Source organism: Durio zibethinus, chromosome 28 (genome assembly GCF_047325235.1).
Source record: "Durio zibethinus cultivar Kanyao isolate XHJ-2024 chromosome 28, ASM4732523v1, whole genome shotgun sequence".
Classification (NCBI taxonomy): domain Eukaryota; kingdom Viridiplantae; phylum Streptophyta; class Magnoliopsida; order Malvales; family Malvaceae; genus Durio; species Durio zibethinus.
The window spans coordinates 6,154,913-6,174,517 of NC_143189.1; the positions used below are offsets into that span (position 1 = coordinate 6,154,913).

General features: G+C 30.3%; 1 protein-coding gene across 5 annotated transcripts; it reads right to left on the bottom strand.

Annotated features, from left to right (window-relative positions):
• Positions 1–5,949: 5,949 nt before the first annotated feature.
• LOC111281135 (transcription factor MYBS3-like) lies at positions 5,950–12,248 on the bottom strand. Of its 5 annotated transcripts, none has more exons than XR_016335010.1 (5): positions 11,776–12,248; positions 9,325–9,536; positions 8,165–8,712; positions 7,319–7,424; positions 5,950–6,440 (listed from the first exon to the last, which is right to left on the bottom strand). XR_016335010.1 is itself a non-coding variant. In XM_022868769.2 (4 exons), exons 1-3 carry the CDS (start codon positions 12,089–12,091, stop codon positions 8,182–8,184), a joined length of 1,059 nt encoding a protein of 352 aa, XP_022724504.2. In that variant the 5' UTR covers positions 12,092–12,248; the 3' UTR covers positions 6,751–7,424; positions 8,165–8,181. The 5 variants fall into 5 exon arrangements, 2 of the variants coding, with proteins under 2 accessions (XP_022724504.2, XP_089613128.1); XR_016335009.1 differs by lacking the exon at positions 5,950–6,440 and adding an exon at positions 6,751–7,157; XR_002689092.2 differs by lacking the exon at positions 5,950–6,440 and adding an exon at positions 6,751–7,157 and having other exon boundaries at positions 7,237–7,424.
• Positions 12,249–19,605: the final 7,357 nt, after the last annotated feature.

Below are 19,605 nucleotides of genomic sequence, written 5' to 3' on the forward strand. Positions count from 1 at the left end.
AAAAATAAATTAAAATAAACTTTTAGTATTTACATTTTAGGATTTTTAATATTTTAAAATCTATTTACTAATGATGTGACAATCTATGGTTTACTGAAAATATATAAAATTTATATACTACTAATGTATCAAATATAAACCCTTGATGTTAATTGAGAAATAAAAATTTAAACTCAATTCTTCAAAGAAACATATTAAAACATATACCAAGTAATGAATCAAATGCTCGAATATAATTTTTAATTTAAAATTTCATAAACAAAATAAAGAGTGAAAGATATTAAATCTTGACTTAATAATTTACATTCTCTAAGGAATTGAGTAGAGATAAGCAAGTTTTCTCAATAGTTGTAAAACAATGAGTTGGTATTCAAGAAAGTTGAAGCCAATTTAAACTTTTGGTGAATTGTAAATGTTTTTCTATATGGGAAAAAAGTTTTAAAGTGTAAACCAATGTTTTAATTAGGTTGGAAAAGAATCGAATATAAATGAATTATGTCATGTTTGTTTAATTAATGAATTATAATTATTGTTCATGATTATTTGGTAAGTTTAATAAATAAATATAAATGAATGAAAATCAAATTTATTCACAAATTGTTCGTAAAACAATTTGTTATTTACACTTAGACAAACTAAACATGAACAAATTTTATTGTGTTTGTAATCACTGTTTATTTAATTAATGAATCTAAACATTATTTGTAATTGTTTATTAAATAAAAAAATAAATCGAACTTATTTATAAACTATTCGTCAAATATTTTCTCTATAGTTTTAAGTATGATTTTGAAATATCGAATGAAGTTTTACTATGGAGCATTTAATATATGCTATGTATCTCAATTTAATTGGGCAATGTACAGGTAGGGGAATAAGGATTCTTTATAGAATCAGTTTAAAAAGTGCTTAGTAGTGACTGAAGCCATAAAAGAGAAGCTATACCCCTCAACTAGAAAGGCTCAATTAGAAAGGCCACAAACTGCATATTTCTTAAGCTACGCAGCTATAATTATAGCTTTTTTTTTTCAATATCTAAAGATATATATATATATATATATTGTATTAATTTAAATGGAAAACAAATTTTGTTAACAACGGTGAGTGAGATTTGATAGGTGGAGAATAGCAATATGAAGGCACATCAACAAGAAAGAGAATCATTTTTAGTTTCTAAAAGAGGAAAATAAATAATCCATAAAGACAGAAAATCCCAGTAATGATTGAAATAAGAACTTTATATACTCTCTCTCTCCATGCAGTGGTCCTTGTCATGTCTTTCTCCGTGCCTGCAAAATTCAGCAGCATGTTAAAAGAAGAAGAGAAGAAGTGTTTGGGAAGAGATTCTGCCTTTATTCCTCTATCACCCCCTCAAGTGAGAAGAGATAAAGTATTTTACAGTACTTCTCCCTCTCCCTCCACTCGCTTTTCATGTTGTTTTTTTTGTTCTTTTGCAAAATGTGTGGTCACATCTGCTACTCCTTTGTTAAAAGATCAGTTAAAAGCTGTGAGGAGGTGTTGGTGGAGTAGGATCAGAATATGATTTTGTGTGTGTTTTATTTTTCTGGGCATCAATTTTGATTCTCTTTTTTCTATCACTGTCTCCTATGTTGATAAGAATCCCATCCTGGACACTGATCAAATCCCAAGCAGCTACTATTAAGTTTGCTTTGTGTATCAAAGTTCTTTCCCCTCAAACTAAAAGAAAAAAAAATTGCATCAGCAAAACCAGCAGTTACAGTTTAGTCTGGTTGTTACTTTTTCTAGCCAAAGGATTGAAGAATAAGATTTATACACTATCAAAGAATTCTAGAATTCATTAAAATGGTAGTTAACTCAGTGCATAAAGTATTTTGATGGTTGTATAGTTGGAGTTACAATAAGGGAGACGATTTTCTCCATTTTCCAAGTTGCTTTCGTTTAGTTCTGTTCCCGGGATATGTAGGTTCATTCAGTTGGTTCACATCTGAGTTTCAAATTTTAGTACTTGCAATCCTTCTCTTATTCTCAAACTGTGGTCTCTTTTGTATACAAAAAAAAAGTTTTCTTTTTCTGATACAAGAGGTGAGAGCTATGGGTTGAAGTTAGAATTTCTAATCTAAAATCTAATCTAATGACAACCATAATTTTCCAAGTTAATTTATACAAATAATAAATGCTCTATCTGTCAACAAATTTTCATCATGAATATGACTGATAACTTGCTTGAAGCCTTGAGCTGACCCTTACCAAGATCTTTAAGAAAGGAAAGACAATAATGTTTTCCTTTGCTTATTCCTTTTCCTAGACGATATTCTTTTATTCTTTTACCAACCAAAAGGAAAAAGATTAAAATTTTGACAGTAGTCCAGCATTATACGGTATCCAAGGGCCAAAAAGATCATTCTAGTTATATCAGAATCCCAAAAGAACAGAATTCTTCTGGTAATTATATTGTTCCAAATACCTTATGGCTTCCCATGAAGGAAGGTATGGGGAAAAAGTAGCTTCTAGATGTGCCTTGTCTGAAACCATCTAACAACAGCAAATTCAGATCCAGGGAGTTCCATACTGATACAAGAAAGAATGTTTCTTTTTCCACATTGACAACTGATAATGTTTCACCGGAGTTGTGGACTAGACTTAGACTAATGCACACGTTACTTCCAAAGGGAACGTTTTTTCTAAGTAAATTCTAATTTAAGAGAGTATGTTATTTTAGTGGTACTTTGGAGATAAGGAAAGAGATTGCATGTATTGAAATTTGAACCTATAAACCAGTAGGATTAAACCTCAGGTTCAAGAATAAGTTATTTTGCTGGAGCAATATATGTACTTGTTGGAAGGGGAATTTTTCTTGATATAAATCAACTGGAAGCCCACCAAATCTTCCGCTGTTCTGCATGAAGGTAAATAAACAAAAAAATAAGGCAAAATTGTTTGCCTTCCGTTTTGTTTTTCATTTTGTTGAATAATAAGTTAAGTTCCAGCTTGGTGAAGCCGGCGATATTGACATCGGATATATATCAATACAACTATCAAAAGATTTTAGCAGCTAAGTGCCTGAGGATCAAAACTGTTTCTTTTTTTTTTTTTTTTTGTTAATAAAAGAGGCCATAGCCTCCGAATAGTGTAAAATATTACAAGTACTGAGATTTGAAAATACGAAAATTTGAATCTAGACTTGTTAATGCTACCAGTTAAAGGTGGTTTAACGAACTAACCGCACTAACCACTTATCAAAACTGTTTTTCATTAACAATGAAGTTGATGTAAACAATCCAGGTTTAGTCCTGCGGTAATTGTTACCCCTCAATGAGAGGGCTAAGGTCCAAGGGTTTGAATCTCGTCTCCTCTTAGATTTTCCCATTCATAAAAAAATTTTAAAAAAAATCCAACGAAGCTTACAAGAAATGACTCTGGCTGAAAAATTAGAGCAGCTAGGTTCAATGACAAGAAAGGAACAAGTGTTGATATGCCGATGCCTGAAAAGGATTGCCACGTCAAAGGAATTATAGCTGTCTGCTTCTCGAAAAATATCTACCATTTTTTTCCATCTTCAGGAATGTGCTTAAGGAATAATCCTAACTTGTGGGCATTGATGCAATCATACAGAAGTTTAACTTTAAGGTTGCTTTTTCACTAATTACCTTTTCATAGATATTCTCCTTGCAGCATCAATTGTGCTCATCTTCTTTAGAATCTCTCTATTTGAATTGCTTGGTAGAAAGTCACAACCCCCAACTATAGACTAGCCTTTTTGGGCTTCGTCCGCCAAAATTTTAATAAACAGAATGAGACATGATCCTCGTAGCAAACCCGACAAGAAAGGAAGAACCGAATGATGAATAAAGCCACACCGAATTACTGATATGATGATAGCACATCAACCAAAAAAAAAAAAAAGGTAAAGCACGGTTCAAATTCAAAAGAAAGAGCCATGGTGCTGCCAACAAATGTAAAAGTTTTTACTTTCAGGTTTTCCCTTATGTAACTACTGAAATGATATATGAAGGTGTCAGCTTGCCTTTGGGAGTAAGTTACTCAATGGTTGTATCAAGGTCCAAGGGTTTGAGATCAAACCTTGCCTTTACCAGGGTGGTAGCAATCTAACAATCTAAAATACGATATGAAAACGATATGAAAAAATATATGAAAATGATATGATTTAAAATTTAAAAAAAAAACCATATATGAGTTTAATAAAACAAAAAAAATGTATTTCGTGATTTTGTTTCGACATGAATTATGATACAATTTTCGTGTAAACACGGTATAAATATACGAATTATCAGTATTTCACATAACACGAATATAAGAATCACTAGGTTGCAGGGGAAGGGTATCAAATGCCCTTTGAGAACCTTGCATCAGATGTGCAGGCAAGAGATTAATTTTGGCTGTCACGCTGAGAATTTCAGGTTCAGTTTTCCACTAGTAGAATGTTCAAAAAGCAATACAAACCCGATCATTACCATCCATCTACCAATGGTAAAGGCAAAATACTTGAAAGGTATATAAACCTCAAGGTTTTCCAGGTTAGAAACCACGTTATTTACAACACTGTATCTTCATCATCTTCAGCATCAATGGTCTCTACTTTCTGATTTCTTCACATCACTTTCAAGACAAGTAACAAATTTAGCAACCTTCTTAAGGATTTACTTGGTTTAAATATTCCATGGTGATATTAAAGCAAGATTCTCATCATCTACAGAAAGCATGTAAATCTCAAGAAGACTCTGCAGTAGTCCTTTCTTGAGATGCTCTAGGCTTCTGCAACTATCTAAGTGAAAAGGGAATAGAGGATAACACCGAGCTGTAGAGTCAACCAAGTGAATTCAATTTCGTTATTAAATATCATTAGGAAAAAGGCCCTTCTCCTCGCAGGCTCCCCAGGTGTCTGTTTTTATTTTCTCGTGTTGTCCGCTTGGTAGTCTTAAGCGAATTAGACCACAGAGGAATAACAACTTGAACTATGTATTTTATTTTTATTTTATTTTTATTCTATTATATGTTATCTTTATTCTATTAGTCTATTCTATTTAGTATTATATATATTAGTATAATATTAGTATACTAAATATAATATTACCATATTTTTTATTTTTTATTTTTAGTATATTTTTAGTATATTTTTACTATATTTTACATTTAAATTATATATAATTTTTTATTTTTATATAGATATAGATATAGATTTAATTTAATAGATAGATTTAATTTTAACATAGATAGATAGATTTAATATAGATTTAATTTATTTATATTTAGTTTAGAATTCTAAATAGAGTCTAATAATTAAATAATTATAGTGAAAATCTCTTTATGTATTTATATATAATTTATATATATTATCATTATGTAAATGATAACTTGAAAAGTATTGAACCTGAAAGTCTTACAATTTTATCCTACAAAAAATACCTCATAAATTTGAGTTTAAATTTTTACATATGTATCATTACTTATCCATACATTCTTTCAATGTTGGATTGGGGACGTTACACCTCTCTCGCTCCAGCATCAATTATGACGTAAGAAGCCTATATATGCATCACCCTAGCTGACTCTGATCAGAGTCCTCAACCGCAATAGTAGCAATAAAAACTTGAAGATGAATTCTTATTCCAAAAGAAGGGAATTATGCAGTAGAATTATGCAGTAGCACAGCTTAAGCAACTCAAAAAAGTGCTTTTAAGATCAATCTTGTTAATGTGATATTTTGTAATTATGTAGTCAAACGTGATATTAGGGATTATGATACTATAATTAGAATAATATCTAAGATTTACAATATCGTATGTGATTCTCTTTTAATTAGTGAGAATCCTCTGTATATAAATAAGGCACATCTACATAGTATGTTCTCAAACTAGTAAATACAGAATTACTTTCTTCTAACAAGTCTCTTTTGATATCATGTATCATACACAATAAAAACAGAGTACAGTGACCTAGATCTTTAACACTCAGGCAGAGGAAAGCCTTACTACATTCTGAATGTTAATTTTAACAGTCTAGTAAGTAGGATTGCTAAGGGATCTGATTCATAACAAACTATAAATGTATAATTCCATATGGCAATTCACAATCCATTAAGTGTTATTTGACTTGAACCAATGTCATTAAATGATGCACGTAGCACTTAAAATAATCAATAATAAGAAATAAAGGCTAGAATCAATGGCTGAAGCTAGCAGTAGAACATTCAGAAATGAAGATCAGCGTGTCGAGAGAGAGAGAGAGAGAGAGAGAGTACCTTTTCAGGTCAACAACAATGATGGAGATGTTATCATAACTACATGCATCAAGAGCTTGCTTAAGAACCTGCTGAGAAACATACCAAGATGGTGGGAATGGACTATCATTAATCCCAAAAAGCCTCCATTGCTGTCTTAGTTTTTTGCGAGCAAACTTTACAACCTCTTCTTTGGGTAAAACATTCCAGAGGCCATCACCTGCCAAAATCAAGCATTCATCTTCTTCGGTCGGGGTCATGAAGCTAAAAAGGTAAAAACATTAGTACTTAACATATAGCTTCAAAATTTGAGTTGTGAAATTCTAGGCCAACCAGAATTTAAGTGGGAGGGGGAGACAATGCAGTATCCTTTAAGAGTTAATTCGTCTGTAACATACATTACAACTTGGTAGATACATATAACACCATCTGATTTAATTTTGCAATTCTTCTGGAAAACCATTTTGGTAGAAGAAAGTTGACAACTCTATGAAGTAAAGCAAGAAACATGTGTTGCGAAATATATGAAATGACTCTAGAATGGGCTTCATTTTTACAGGATAAGAGTCAACCAATAGATAGAAGTCCTAAAAATCACCAACATAGTGTATTCTAAATCTGAAATGAAACCCAAGAAAGTAGTGTCTATGGTAAGATAAACATATACAATGTTTTAAAATCTAATGAATTGCTCCATGGTGCCTGGACTTGGTGTGAATGAGACAGGTATGTTCAAATTTCCGTAAGATTTTCCTTATATTTGGAGTATCATGCCTCACGTACATGCCCACTTGAGGTGTTGGATACAAACTTGACACAGATTGTACAGGAAAAATGAAGAGTAATAGCAACGTAGGATTTGCTACACTGCTCGGCATACTTGCAGATCGGTTCAACTATGTGCCTCCAGGTTTTGTTCTTTGAATGAAAACAAAGCCTGGGTAGCTATAATATTTGAAAGAATTCAAAACACAAAATGAACAACCTTTGTTTTGGCTGAAAAACAAATTACTAACATGAATTAAAGTTGTATAGCAATTCACTTGCTCATGCAGTGGAAATCAAGACAGAATTGGGTGGTGTAGAAGCGAGAAAAACCTATTGCTCTTGACATGGAAAGAACTCCCTCCACCCTTAAACAGCCCTAGTTAAAAATTCCACCTTCGCTACTAGTGATCCTTTCTAGCTCATCTGCTCGGACTATCTGCAAAAAAGACAAAGACCACATATTTAGCAAAGTGATAAGAAAAGAGAGAGGAGGCACCAGGAAACCTTAAACAATGCATGGATTTGAACTGTACAGTGAAGCATGTGTGTGCTTGTCATAGATAAATAGGGGATAGCAACAACGTATACATCTGCGCATGAAATATTCGGGCCATACTTCAGGATACCGTTACAAAGGCCAGACGGCTTAAACTATTGTCAAATTGTGTGTTTCTTGAGTTTGTATTTCGTCAGTTTTACATGATACAAAGGGCCGATTGTTCATAAAGGGAATGTTGGGCATTACTATTGATACCCACACTTTTCATTTACATTTTCACTATGATGATAGTCGGTCGTGTTTTAATAGTTTTACTGACTTTAGCAGTTTTTGAAAGTCGTAATTTCCATTGATAAATGCTCCACGTCAATGGTGTTTGGATTGCCGGAATTATCCCATCAACGCTCGTTGGATTATGGAGTTGAAGGACAGAATAGCCCAGAAGAACAGTGTATAAAAGTCAAAGCCAATATACAAGGACTTGATATGAGAGCCAAGGCATTCACAGCTAAAACCATTTGATTATTAGGACTACTAGCTGTTTACAGATGGAATGAATAAACATTTCCACCTATGTTATAACGACCAGAAATTTCATAGTATCAAAAAATAAAACTAAATAACTTGGAGAAAATATGGTAATGCAAAAAATTTTAACCAAAATAAGATGTAAGTACCACTCCTTCCCTGCAGTTCAGACTGCTTGAATGGCACCAGTCTTGCCCTTGCTCAAATCTCTGCCACCAACTGGCGCGTTTGCATGAAATGCTGATTGTCGCGATGGTTCTCCTAGCAGTTTTAAGGACAGTGGCGAAGGCTCTCTATGGCCATTTTCAGTCTCTCCTATACTAAGCTGAGACATACCAACTAGTTCATCTACATTGACAGGTTCCTTGGGAAGCAATGGAACTGGCTTCAGTACCTGATGTTGAGATGCCTCTATGCCCTTCCCTTCCCCAGGAGGGGCTGGATTTGGTGGCCAAAATGGGTAAGGAACAGGTACATAAGGTGGGAAGAAACCATGGACCATTGGTTTGAATCCACTTGATCCCATCATTGTTTCTTCAGTTTCTTTAAATGTTTCTCGTGCTGCATCTTCTCCATGCTCAAATTCAGAGTTGAGAGAGAGATTTAAAGAAGGTATTGTATTTGAATTATCTGCTTCTTCAACATGTGAAGACGGCAGCAAAACTTGGTCTTCAGGCACTGGTGGTGCATCTGTATCCTGCAAAAGAACAAAAAAGTTGATCAAACTAGAATCGATGAGAAAAAAAACTATACATTTAGTTTAGCAAAAATATAGAAGCTAGCCCAAGCACAAATGGCACACCATGCACCCAATGCAAATTTAATCTGAATTCAACAGCATGAACCCAACGACATGAATATGGAATAACCTGAACCCAATCTGACCTACAACCAAAATTGTTGCTATTTGTTAGCAAAGCAAATGCATCAAAGGTTAATCTGAAACTACACAAAACCCAAACTAAAATTGGCTCAAAATCATGAAGCCTACATAGCACAACCTGAACCCATCCACAGCCAAATCGATGCCTCTAATTTAGATTGTATATGCCGTTAAGCTCATCTACTATAGAGTGAGATCATTTTATTTTCACATGCACATTTGGGATCAAGATATGCTAATACTTAATAGCTTCAGTAATGGACACTGAACAGAGATATTCTCCTTAGCATTATTACAAATTTATCTTCTTTACAGTGATCAAGTGGTTGTCTGCAGATAGGCTGGGTTGTATGACAAATCTAACGTGCATGATGTGTTGCTGCTTTTAGCAAAAATACTAAAACAAAATAAAGAAGCAAGACAAACCATATCATCTGGAACCATGTCGAAAAGGCTTGAACGTCTCTTTCTTCGGGTAACATTACTGTGACGGATAAAATACTTCTGGGCATGACTTGCCACCTGTGTAGGTGTCCTTGACATAACAAAGTTGCGGGCTATCCCCCGCCAATCCCCTTTCCCTAATTTCTGGAGGCCAATTAGAAAGAGTCGATGTTCCTCCTCAGTCCATGGGACACCTGTAAGGCTACCAAATTTTAAGCATATATCTCCAAATATCATTGCTAATTACTTAAGTCAACAAATATATCCATCCCACCAGTAAAACCTATAACCAGTCATTGTCTCTCCACTATTATGGGTGAGTCAAAGTTATAACCTACCAAAGGGCAACTAATCATTGATGTTCAAACAGAAACAAAGCAATATTTTAGCCTGCTTGGAAGTTCATTCCTTGCTTTGAAAGCAAATAATGCATATAACTAAAATAAGTACTTCAAAAAGATAACCAAAATGCAAACTAGTTACCCAGATGCCTGTACTACTGGAGGCATATCTGGTAGACTTTGATGTCCTCATCAGCCATGACACAAGGAAGAAAAATAGGGGATAGAATCACCTTAAAATGCAGAACATATCAATTGTTGCTTACTACGTAGCAATATCCACAGATCATATTGTATCATGCAATTGCAGACACTGGCCCAAGTGAAACATCTACACAAAATCATATGGCATTGACTAAATCAAAGTTTGCAGCAGAAACTTGAGCAGAATTTGCTGCTCTTAACTAAGGCATAAGCCCATCTCCCGAAACAATGAGGTAAGACACTGTTGAAGCCTCAATCCTCCAAACCACTACTATACTCTCAATTTACTTGTCAAGAAGCATATCTATTGATCACTCAAATAACTCATAATACAAGAATCAACTTATTCAACCATGCAGCAGCAAGTAGTGTCATTTCCAAAATTAACAAGAAAACGTATAATAATTATTAAAGTTAATGTATGGCTTAAAATACTTAATAGTATGGAACAAACTTTCAGTGGATAATTACATTAAAGAAAGAGTGAAAGACAACTAATTTGAAAAGGAATCCATGTTCTTACCCACAAACTACTTTCTTCTTCCCAGGGATGACAATTCTGTTGGAACCTAGCTATAGAGGAAACTAGAATCAGCAAGTATAAATTATTGAAATATTAGTTTCAGAACTAAATATTCATTAAGGATGGTTTTGGTCTAAATCTAAGGCCGTAAGTACACCTATCAGAGACACGGCACTTCTCATTTTCAAAACACTCTTCTATCATGAGTTATTTAATAATAGCTCTTTGATTCAATATCAAACTTGAAGGCAAAAAAGTCACTATAGCTTCACATCATGTACCAAGAGCCAGCGTTTAAGTGCAGGTGCTCACACATGCACAGACATGCTAATAAACCACTTAAGACAGCTTAAATTGTTCCTTTTCCAAGGTTACTCTAGCCAGTTAGATATCTGCGGAGATCATAATAACACAAACTAGTCTCTGAACCATAAAGCACAACCCATCGTTTAGACTTTTGACCCTGAAAAGGAAAGCTTGCATTCCTTTAAACAATAGTTTTTGAAGATAATTTTTCCTTGAAAGCTCCATTCACAGTTCAGACATGGTGAAGTAAAAGAGAGGTTCAATTATTACAGTTACAAAGCATCCAATTATCTAATATCGCTTATTCATGTGGTCCCCAAAAGGCCAAACAACCCATAACAAGACCATAAAAGGTTTATTGCCCCCAAAAAAAAAAAGAACATAAAAAGTTTTTTTTTTTTTAAAGATATATATGTAGAGAAAGATGTTAAACTAGGCGAGGCTAATCAAAAACAGGGGAAAGGAAAAATACCCACTTTTAGTAAATTAAAGAAATTGACTAAAACATGAATAAATAGCCTTTCTCCAACTTTATTAACTTAATACAATTTCTGGAATAATTGTTCATTTCCTAATCAATAATTGGTTATTTAAACAACTAACATAAATGAATTCATATAGCTCAGCTAGTTCACCCACATTAAAAATGACATTCAGACCTGAATCTAAGCGTACGCAACTTCTTTCTTTATTTTAGATTGGGATCTCATTTGTATAAAAAAATAAATATAAATTACTAAAAACAGTACAGTTCTACTTTTTTAATACCATTTAAAAAAAAATCTAACAATCAAACAAAAGAAGACCATTTCCTCATACTAATGATGCCCAAATAATTTTCTAAAACCCCAAAACAAGGAAAAAGGGAAAACTTGGCACTCAAATTTTCTTAGAAAAAACTTTTACTAAAAAACAATAATTTAATATATGATATAAATAAATAAAAAAACAACCGGGGAAAAAAACCTTATCCAAAATCCAAATAAAATGCCTTGAAATCCCCGAAAAAGGATAAATAAACAACAACAAACTTAAATCACAGCGTTTTGAGTTAATCACCTTTATTTCTCTCTCCGCGATGGTTAGTTGAGCCATGCGCGGCAGGGTCATCAGAGAGGTAGCCGTCGGGCACGTGGCTGGGGTCACGGACGTGATCCGATAAAGGAGAGCCCTGATTAGGGGAAGCAGCGGCTGATGACGAGCTATGGTAGTGCGCCGACGACAGATTTCCCATACTCGCACTCTTCTTGATTATTGACCCGTCCGTCAGACGAACGCCAAATAGCTTCACTCCGCCGTTTCCGCCACCACCGCGTTTGGGACACGTGCGCGAGTTGTGGCCGTTGTTGCTGCAATGCGAGCATCGCCGAGTCATAACTCGCCCGAGCCAAGCCCAAAAAAACAAAAACTAATTTTGTTTATATTTTTAGTCAATATAATTAGAAAATAAATACAGGTTAATAAAGAACTAAATAGATTTAGAGAGAGAAAAAAGAATTTTTTTTTTTTAGAGAGAGAGGGGAGATTGCATGGTAATGAAGGAGGTAGGCCTATTAAATGGAGGAAGAAGGTTGGTGAAGGGTATTTTGGGAAATTTAAAGATTTAGATCAGAGTTGGATGATTAGAGGACCACGGTGGATCGTTATTGCAGAAATGAAATGACGGATTCGCCCTTCTGACGAACATAACGTCCTGTCTCTTTTTGTTTTTTTGGTTCATCGTGTTTTGCGCGTGTTCCCGTTGTCTCGGATTTTTGGATTTGGTTTTCGAAAATTAAATCAAAATTTACTTGAAAAATGTAACTATGAAAATATAAATCTTAAAATTTCGCTATTTTCATTTTTGAATTTTACAATAAAGTAAACTGTTTGCGTTGAGTTTTGAGTTAAGAGGTACAACAATGAAATTATAAGAAAGAGCGATTAAGGATAAAAGTTTTGAATATTTTTTGTATTTGTATTTTGATATTTAAATTAAAAATTAATTATAAAAATTAAATAAAAATCAAGATGATTAGATATTATTTAAATAATTTTATTTATAAATAAAAAATAAAAAATTTGTAAGCTAAATTGACGACATGATTGAACTCATATGATATTGTATATATTAAGTCGAATTAACATGTCAATTCAGCTTAAAAGTAAAAAACACTCGTAATTGTTAATTGATCAATTTTAATGGGAGAAAAGATTATTTTATTTTTTGAACTAAAAAATACCTTTAACATAAATCATATAATTTAAAAATAATAAATAAATAAAGAAACATAGTCGTTATTCTTTAAAATGCCTAATAATATCAGCTGTTGGCTTTCATATGATTTAGATGTGAATTATCAAGTAAATTTTTACAAATGTTGAGAATTAAATTAAACTTTGTAAAAATTCATTGAAAAAAACCACTTGTTTGTTCATATGACAATTTTTTGAATGTTGGTTTTTTGACAAGGACATTTCGCATGTATATGACAAATTTTATCTAGGTGTAATTTAAAATATGTGTTTAGGATTGACATTTTCTGGTTAAAGACATGGTATCTTTAGACTGTATAAATCAAATTTAAATTTATGACAAAACTATTAACAGTTAAGTGAAGAGGATCTTGATAAATTATATATTAGATGACCAGTCCAATGCATTTGGATAAAAAATATGAAGATATGGATGAAAGAAACATGGCCTGTCGGTTTAGACACAACCGAATTTGCATGTATAAGGCAGACCAGCTTGCTATTTGCAACAATAAAATGCACATTGTTCCCCATAATCCTCTTTTGGGTTCGGAATAAAAACTTGTAAACGACACAAATTATTTTTTTAATATATTAAGTATTTTGTTCAATAATAATTGCTTACATTTTATGTTTAAATAATTAGTCCAATTTTTTTATAAAAAACATGTAGTAATCTAAAGATTAAAAAAAATTACAGTTGTCACGTTGGATTTTGAATTTTAAAATTGTTAAATGTTATTTCAAAAAATGATAACATAAATCAAACAAGTGAATCTATGAATTCAAATCCAAACTTTTTTTTTAGATAAAAAATAAAATCAATACATTATTTAATAAAAGGTATTGTATTAACTAAAGTCTAAAGATAAACCCATTAGATTCTATAATTATGTCCACAAATAAGAAAAAGAATAGTTTAGAAGCAACTAATTAAATTTCAAATTTATCGGTGTGATTACCCAATTTTAATCTAAATTACACAATAATATCTATATTTATTGAAGAAAAAAGATTTTAAATTTAAATCTTTATTTCAGAAGATTGCTTACTAGAAAATATATCATTCGCAATGATTTTCTACAGTTTCTACTTATTTTTCAATAATTCAAAATTTTAATATTATTTTGGTTGAGATATTTAGGAAAAGAAAGGATTTGTGAATTTTTTTCTAAGTTTTTGTATGTAAAAATCAATGTAAGAGTTTTCCGACATAATGCTTGAGGCCAACATTTGTGTTTCAGTACTTATGGATGGTCAAGATAGGATGTAAAATACGGTGATACTAGAGATAGTAATGACTTTAATCAAGTTTTTATTTATTTTATTTTATTTTTATAATCTTTAAATTGATTTGATTTGATATATATTTTTAATTTATTTATAGTTGAATTTAATTTGATATAATATTATATAAATTATATTTAATTTAATTTAACTTAAAATTAATAAAATATTATTTTTTAATATAAATATAAATATAAAATTAAATAATTAATTAAAAAATATATATATATTAAATTAAATCGAATCAAATTTATTTAAATTTAAATTTAATTTTAAATTTTTTTTATTATTATTTAATTTGATCGAATCTGATTTTTAAAAAAATCTTAAGATAAATTTAAAAAAAAATTATTTTAAGAGATCGAGTAAAGACAAAACCCACAAAATACGAAATGAGTTGTCATCTCTAGGCGGCACACAGATTCGCCAAATCTGACTAAATATTTTAGGACAAATTTTTAGGATTTCATTATTCCAACATTTCATGTCTGAAAATCATCTTCTTCTTAATGACCAAACTGCCCCCATTTTGTTTTAGAATTTTGGTTTGTCGTTATATTGAAAGTGTTTCAAATCAATCAGGACTCCTAGTAAAATAGAAGCCCAAATGGGAGACTACTGGACCACTTAAACAATGCCACGTGGAATCAAGTGGTAGCCGACATTTGGTTTTTAGGTGGAGATTGATACGTCGAATAAAATATATGAAAATTTTAAATACGAAAGATAAGATAATATAAAAATGATATAAAAAATATAAAAATAATATAATTTAAAATTATGATAAAAATTAAATATTATATATAAATTTAATAAAAATAAAAAAATTTTGAATATATCAACATAAATTATTATATAATAATTTTTATATTTGATATGTATTAAATAAAAATAAATAAATAAAAATATATACAGTATTAAATGTATTTAATAAAATTTTCAATTGAATGTTCATTTTAGGTATTTGACTTTAATATTTAGATTTTGATTCAGTTGGCTCATTCCATCTTTAAGACTTGATAATCTTTAAAGAAAGTGTTTGTTTTATAAATACTTTGACTAAAAGAAATGAATCAAAAGAGCTCTTACCACTGTTAGATTTTATCTCATATTAAAAAATAATTTGTAGAATAAAAGGTTGTTAAAATTTAACAATACTTATCAAACATATCATCATTCATCCATATGATTTGTCCTTAAACCTTAATTAGGATAAGTTTGGCTCTTAACAAGCTTTTCTACCAGGCATAAACCTAATAACATACCCCTTTAGCTCTTCTTAACAATATATATATAAAGAAAGAAAGAAATAATGGACCACAAAATCCCAACCCACCAGCCAATTTCTTAACCATTGCAATTCTGGACCATATCCAATGTGTTTTAATTGGTAAATTGAACGATTTTTTTATTTTAATAACTCAACTATAAAAATTTATATTTTAATAATTAAAATTTAAATAAATATTATTTATTATTCTATAGTTAATTTTTAACGACTTATTAACAGGACAAATTAATAATCGCATATGATATCCATGGCATAAAAAATACTTCAGGGTTGATATGACATAATATTAAAAAATTAAAAAAATCTGTAAAAAAGACAAAAGACATTTTCTCTGCTAAGGGAGGCTACTAACCAAAAGATAGATAGGTCCCAATCATAAAAGAAAAAAAGGACCTTATCTTAAAAAAAAAGAAGAGATTGAGGATAAATTTGTACAGGAGATATGAAAGCACTTGATTTGGCGCTTCTAGATACGACATGTAGAAAAAAATTGGATATTTTTTCTTTGGATTATGAGAGAGAAGAAATGGGATGAAGCAAACCTAAGCTAGCAATTAAAAAAGTCAAGCTTTGTGGACTGTTTCTTTTCATTTGTCTGCAAGAAAAAAACAAAGGGTTTCTATCCTTTCTATTCTTTCAATGGAGAGGGATCGGCAAAAAAAAGTATGTTATCTTCAAAAGCATGATTTACTACTATTTTTATAAGCGTGATTGAGATTAAAATTTTGTCGAATAAAAATAATATAAATATATAAATTATTAATATTTTATATAAAATAAATAGATAAACTATTATATTTAAATGAAAACATAAAAAAAAAAAAAAAAGTCATTTGCATCAGTGAACTTTTGCATGTGGGGGGCGTTGGATTTGATTTGATCCTCTTTCCTCCTCCCAAAGGAAACTGTTTGAGTGTGAAAGACACTTTAAGCTAATAATCATGTTTGTCTTTAGTTTTTTGATTTAATGATAAAGTAAATTTTAAGGAGACATCAAAATAGGTTTTCACTTCAATCTCCCCTTCCCCTTGTGCTCTGTCCCCCTTATCAAATTTAAAAAACAAAAGTAAAGGTATATATATATATATAAATTTAGGTTTTGGATCTAATTAGTTTTAATATACGAGTTTCCTGCGGATAAATTTTTTTATACAAAAACGTTCATAGTTTGGGAATAAAAATTTATAGATATTAAAATTAAAAATTTAAATTTATTAAATATTATATTTTAAAAAATTATATAAATTAATTCAATTAATTTTTAAATTATGTGAATAATGTTTTTTGAAAGAAAATGATAGAGTTAAATTAATTCAATTTGAAATCCAATCATTGTTTTACTTTTATTATGATCATTTTAATTAGATCTCTTCCTTGTCTGTAAAACATAATATAATAATATTAATAAAAAAAAATTGTGTAAAAATGAACCTAGCAAAATTTGAAAGGTGAAGGGAAAAAATTGCTCAAAGTCAATTCCACGTCAAATCAATCTTTTAATTATAATTAATCGTACCAACAATTTACTCTTACTGTTGCCAAAAAAAAAAAGTTTAAGGTGGATTTTTTTTTTAATTTCAAGATCAAAATATAATATAATGGATGTTAAGAATAATGGTTCAAATTTCATAAGAGATTTATTTGAGATTTATTTAAGATTTATTTGAGATTTGTTTAAGATTTGTGAGATATTATTTGATCGATAAGAAGACTTATAAAAAAAGAATTTTAAGAGAAAAAAATTTTAATAGGTAAATTTGACTTACAAAAAAAGAATTTTAAAAGGAAAGAGATTTTTAATAAGTAAATTTGATTTATAGGAGAAGAATTTTAATGGGAAAGAGATTCTTAATGGGTAAGTTTGTATGGTTATAAATATGTTAAGTTTTACAGAGTTAGCTATAAGAAAAATATGTAAGAAAGTTATAAGATTTTGTGGAATAGATATTTTATAGAAGTATTGAGACTCTACGTCTTATGGGTGTGTATATTTATTTATGAGTAGATTAAAAGAGACATGGGGTTCATATAAGTATGATGTATGGGAGAATATTGAGATTTTACGTCTTATGGGTGTGTATATTTATTTGTGAGTGGATTAAATGAGACATGAGGTTCACATAGATATGATATATGGAAGAGTATTGAGACTTTACGTCTTATGAATGTGTATATTTATTAGTGAGTGGACTAGAGGAGACATGAAGTTCATATAGGTATGATGTATGGGAGCATATGGGTATGTGTTTGGTTATGTTGAAAGGATGCACAAGAGTTTGGGTTAAGAATACTCCATAGGACTAAAGGAGATTGAAAATATCTTATGAATATTGATTATTGAGTGAGATTGATGATTTGATATAAGTTTGTAGTTCTCTACAACTAATGGATCTTGTTTCTCATTCGTAGATGTAAGTCAATTAGACCGAATCACGTTAAATTATTATCTCTTGTGTGTTTGATTTATTGTTTGATTTTACTTCCGTTGGTATAATTGAATTGAAGGCTTGTAACCCAACAAATGATATCAAAATTACGGTGTTCTCCGACATTGAGCTTACATATTTTTTATTAATAAATTATTAATAATAAATTTTAAATTTTACAAATAAAATATTTAAATTTTACTAACTCAATCACCTTGAGCACTTATTCTTCTAAACTACTAAAATTTACTTGTCCAACTATTTTAATTGCATTTTATGCCTTTGAAGTTTGATGTTCAATGTTAAATTAAAAAAAAAAAGGATCTAGTTATTTAAAGTTAACCCACAAAAATATTTAAATTAATTAATTTATAGGCAAGCTTTTACTTGAAAAGACTAGACTTGATTTTTCTTCAATTTTTTTGGGGGGTCAATTTAGAAACAAATTGAAACGAAGAAAAGGAATTTGTGATTTTCTTAAGCTTGAAATCGACGGTCTTATGACCTTAGATAATTTGGACCACTTATCTGTAAAGTCAAGCATTGTACATCTTATAACGATCCTACATAATTAAAAACATAATTCGAAAAATCCTACAAAAGGTTAGTCAAATTTCATAACCATCTTAAACTTTAATACAACTTACTAATTCATACATTGTCTAAAAAGGAAATGTAGTAAAAATGAAAAACAATAAATCCAGTTTATCAGGATACCTGTCTTAAAAAGATGACCACGACAACAATTAAAAATGAGAAAAGCGAGGGAGATAAGATTATAATATGCAAAGGGAAAAGAGAGATGAGATTAGGTTTTAAAAAAGAGGGCTTTATCCTGAACAGCTGCCATTGACTGCCCTTTATCCATCGCACATACGAAAGGTATTTTGATTCAATAGACTTTGATCCAATTTGATTCTTTAGAATAATTTTTTTAAATTAGATATTGGATCAAGTTGAGTGATAAAAAAATTTAAAATTGAGTTAGGATCTGAGTTTTAGATAAATATTATTTTATCCGACTTAATATATATAAAAAATTATTTTTCAATTAATTAATTATATATTTATATTTATTAAATTTTATATTTATATTTAAAAATATATATTTTATATTTAAATAATAATATTTTATTAATTTTTAGTTCAATCAAATAAGATCGAGTATGATTTTATATAATATAAATTATGTTAAATTCGGATATAAAAAATTAAAAATAAAATTAAATCAAATTAAATTTAAATATTTTATATATAATCATATCAAATTTAAAGCGATCAAAATTTACCTTGATCACACCATCTGCCATCCATAATCACACCCACGAAAAAACAAGCAAAAAAAAAAAGTTGAATTTTTCGTGAGATAAATCATTATTATTATCATTGAGTTATGATATCATGGGAATTTTTTCATGCTTACTTATTGGCTGATTTAATATAGGTGACCAACGCATGACATTTTTTACAGGTCTATAAATTTTGTAAGGTTTGGCAATGATTGTTAGAAGTTAAAATTTGATGCACCGTCCGGCCGTTCCCAATATCAAAAGTTTAAATTTTGGGGGACATTTCCTCACACCATTGAACAAAGCTTCGTCCAAAAATCCATGCCGATTAAATCATATTTCTTACTTCCTGAATTGTATA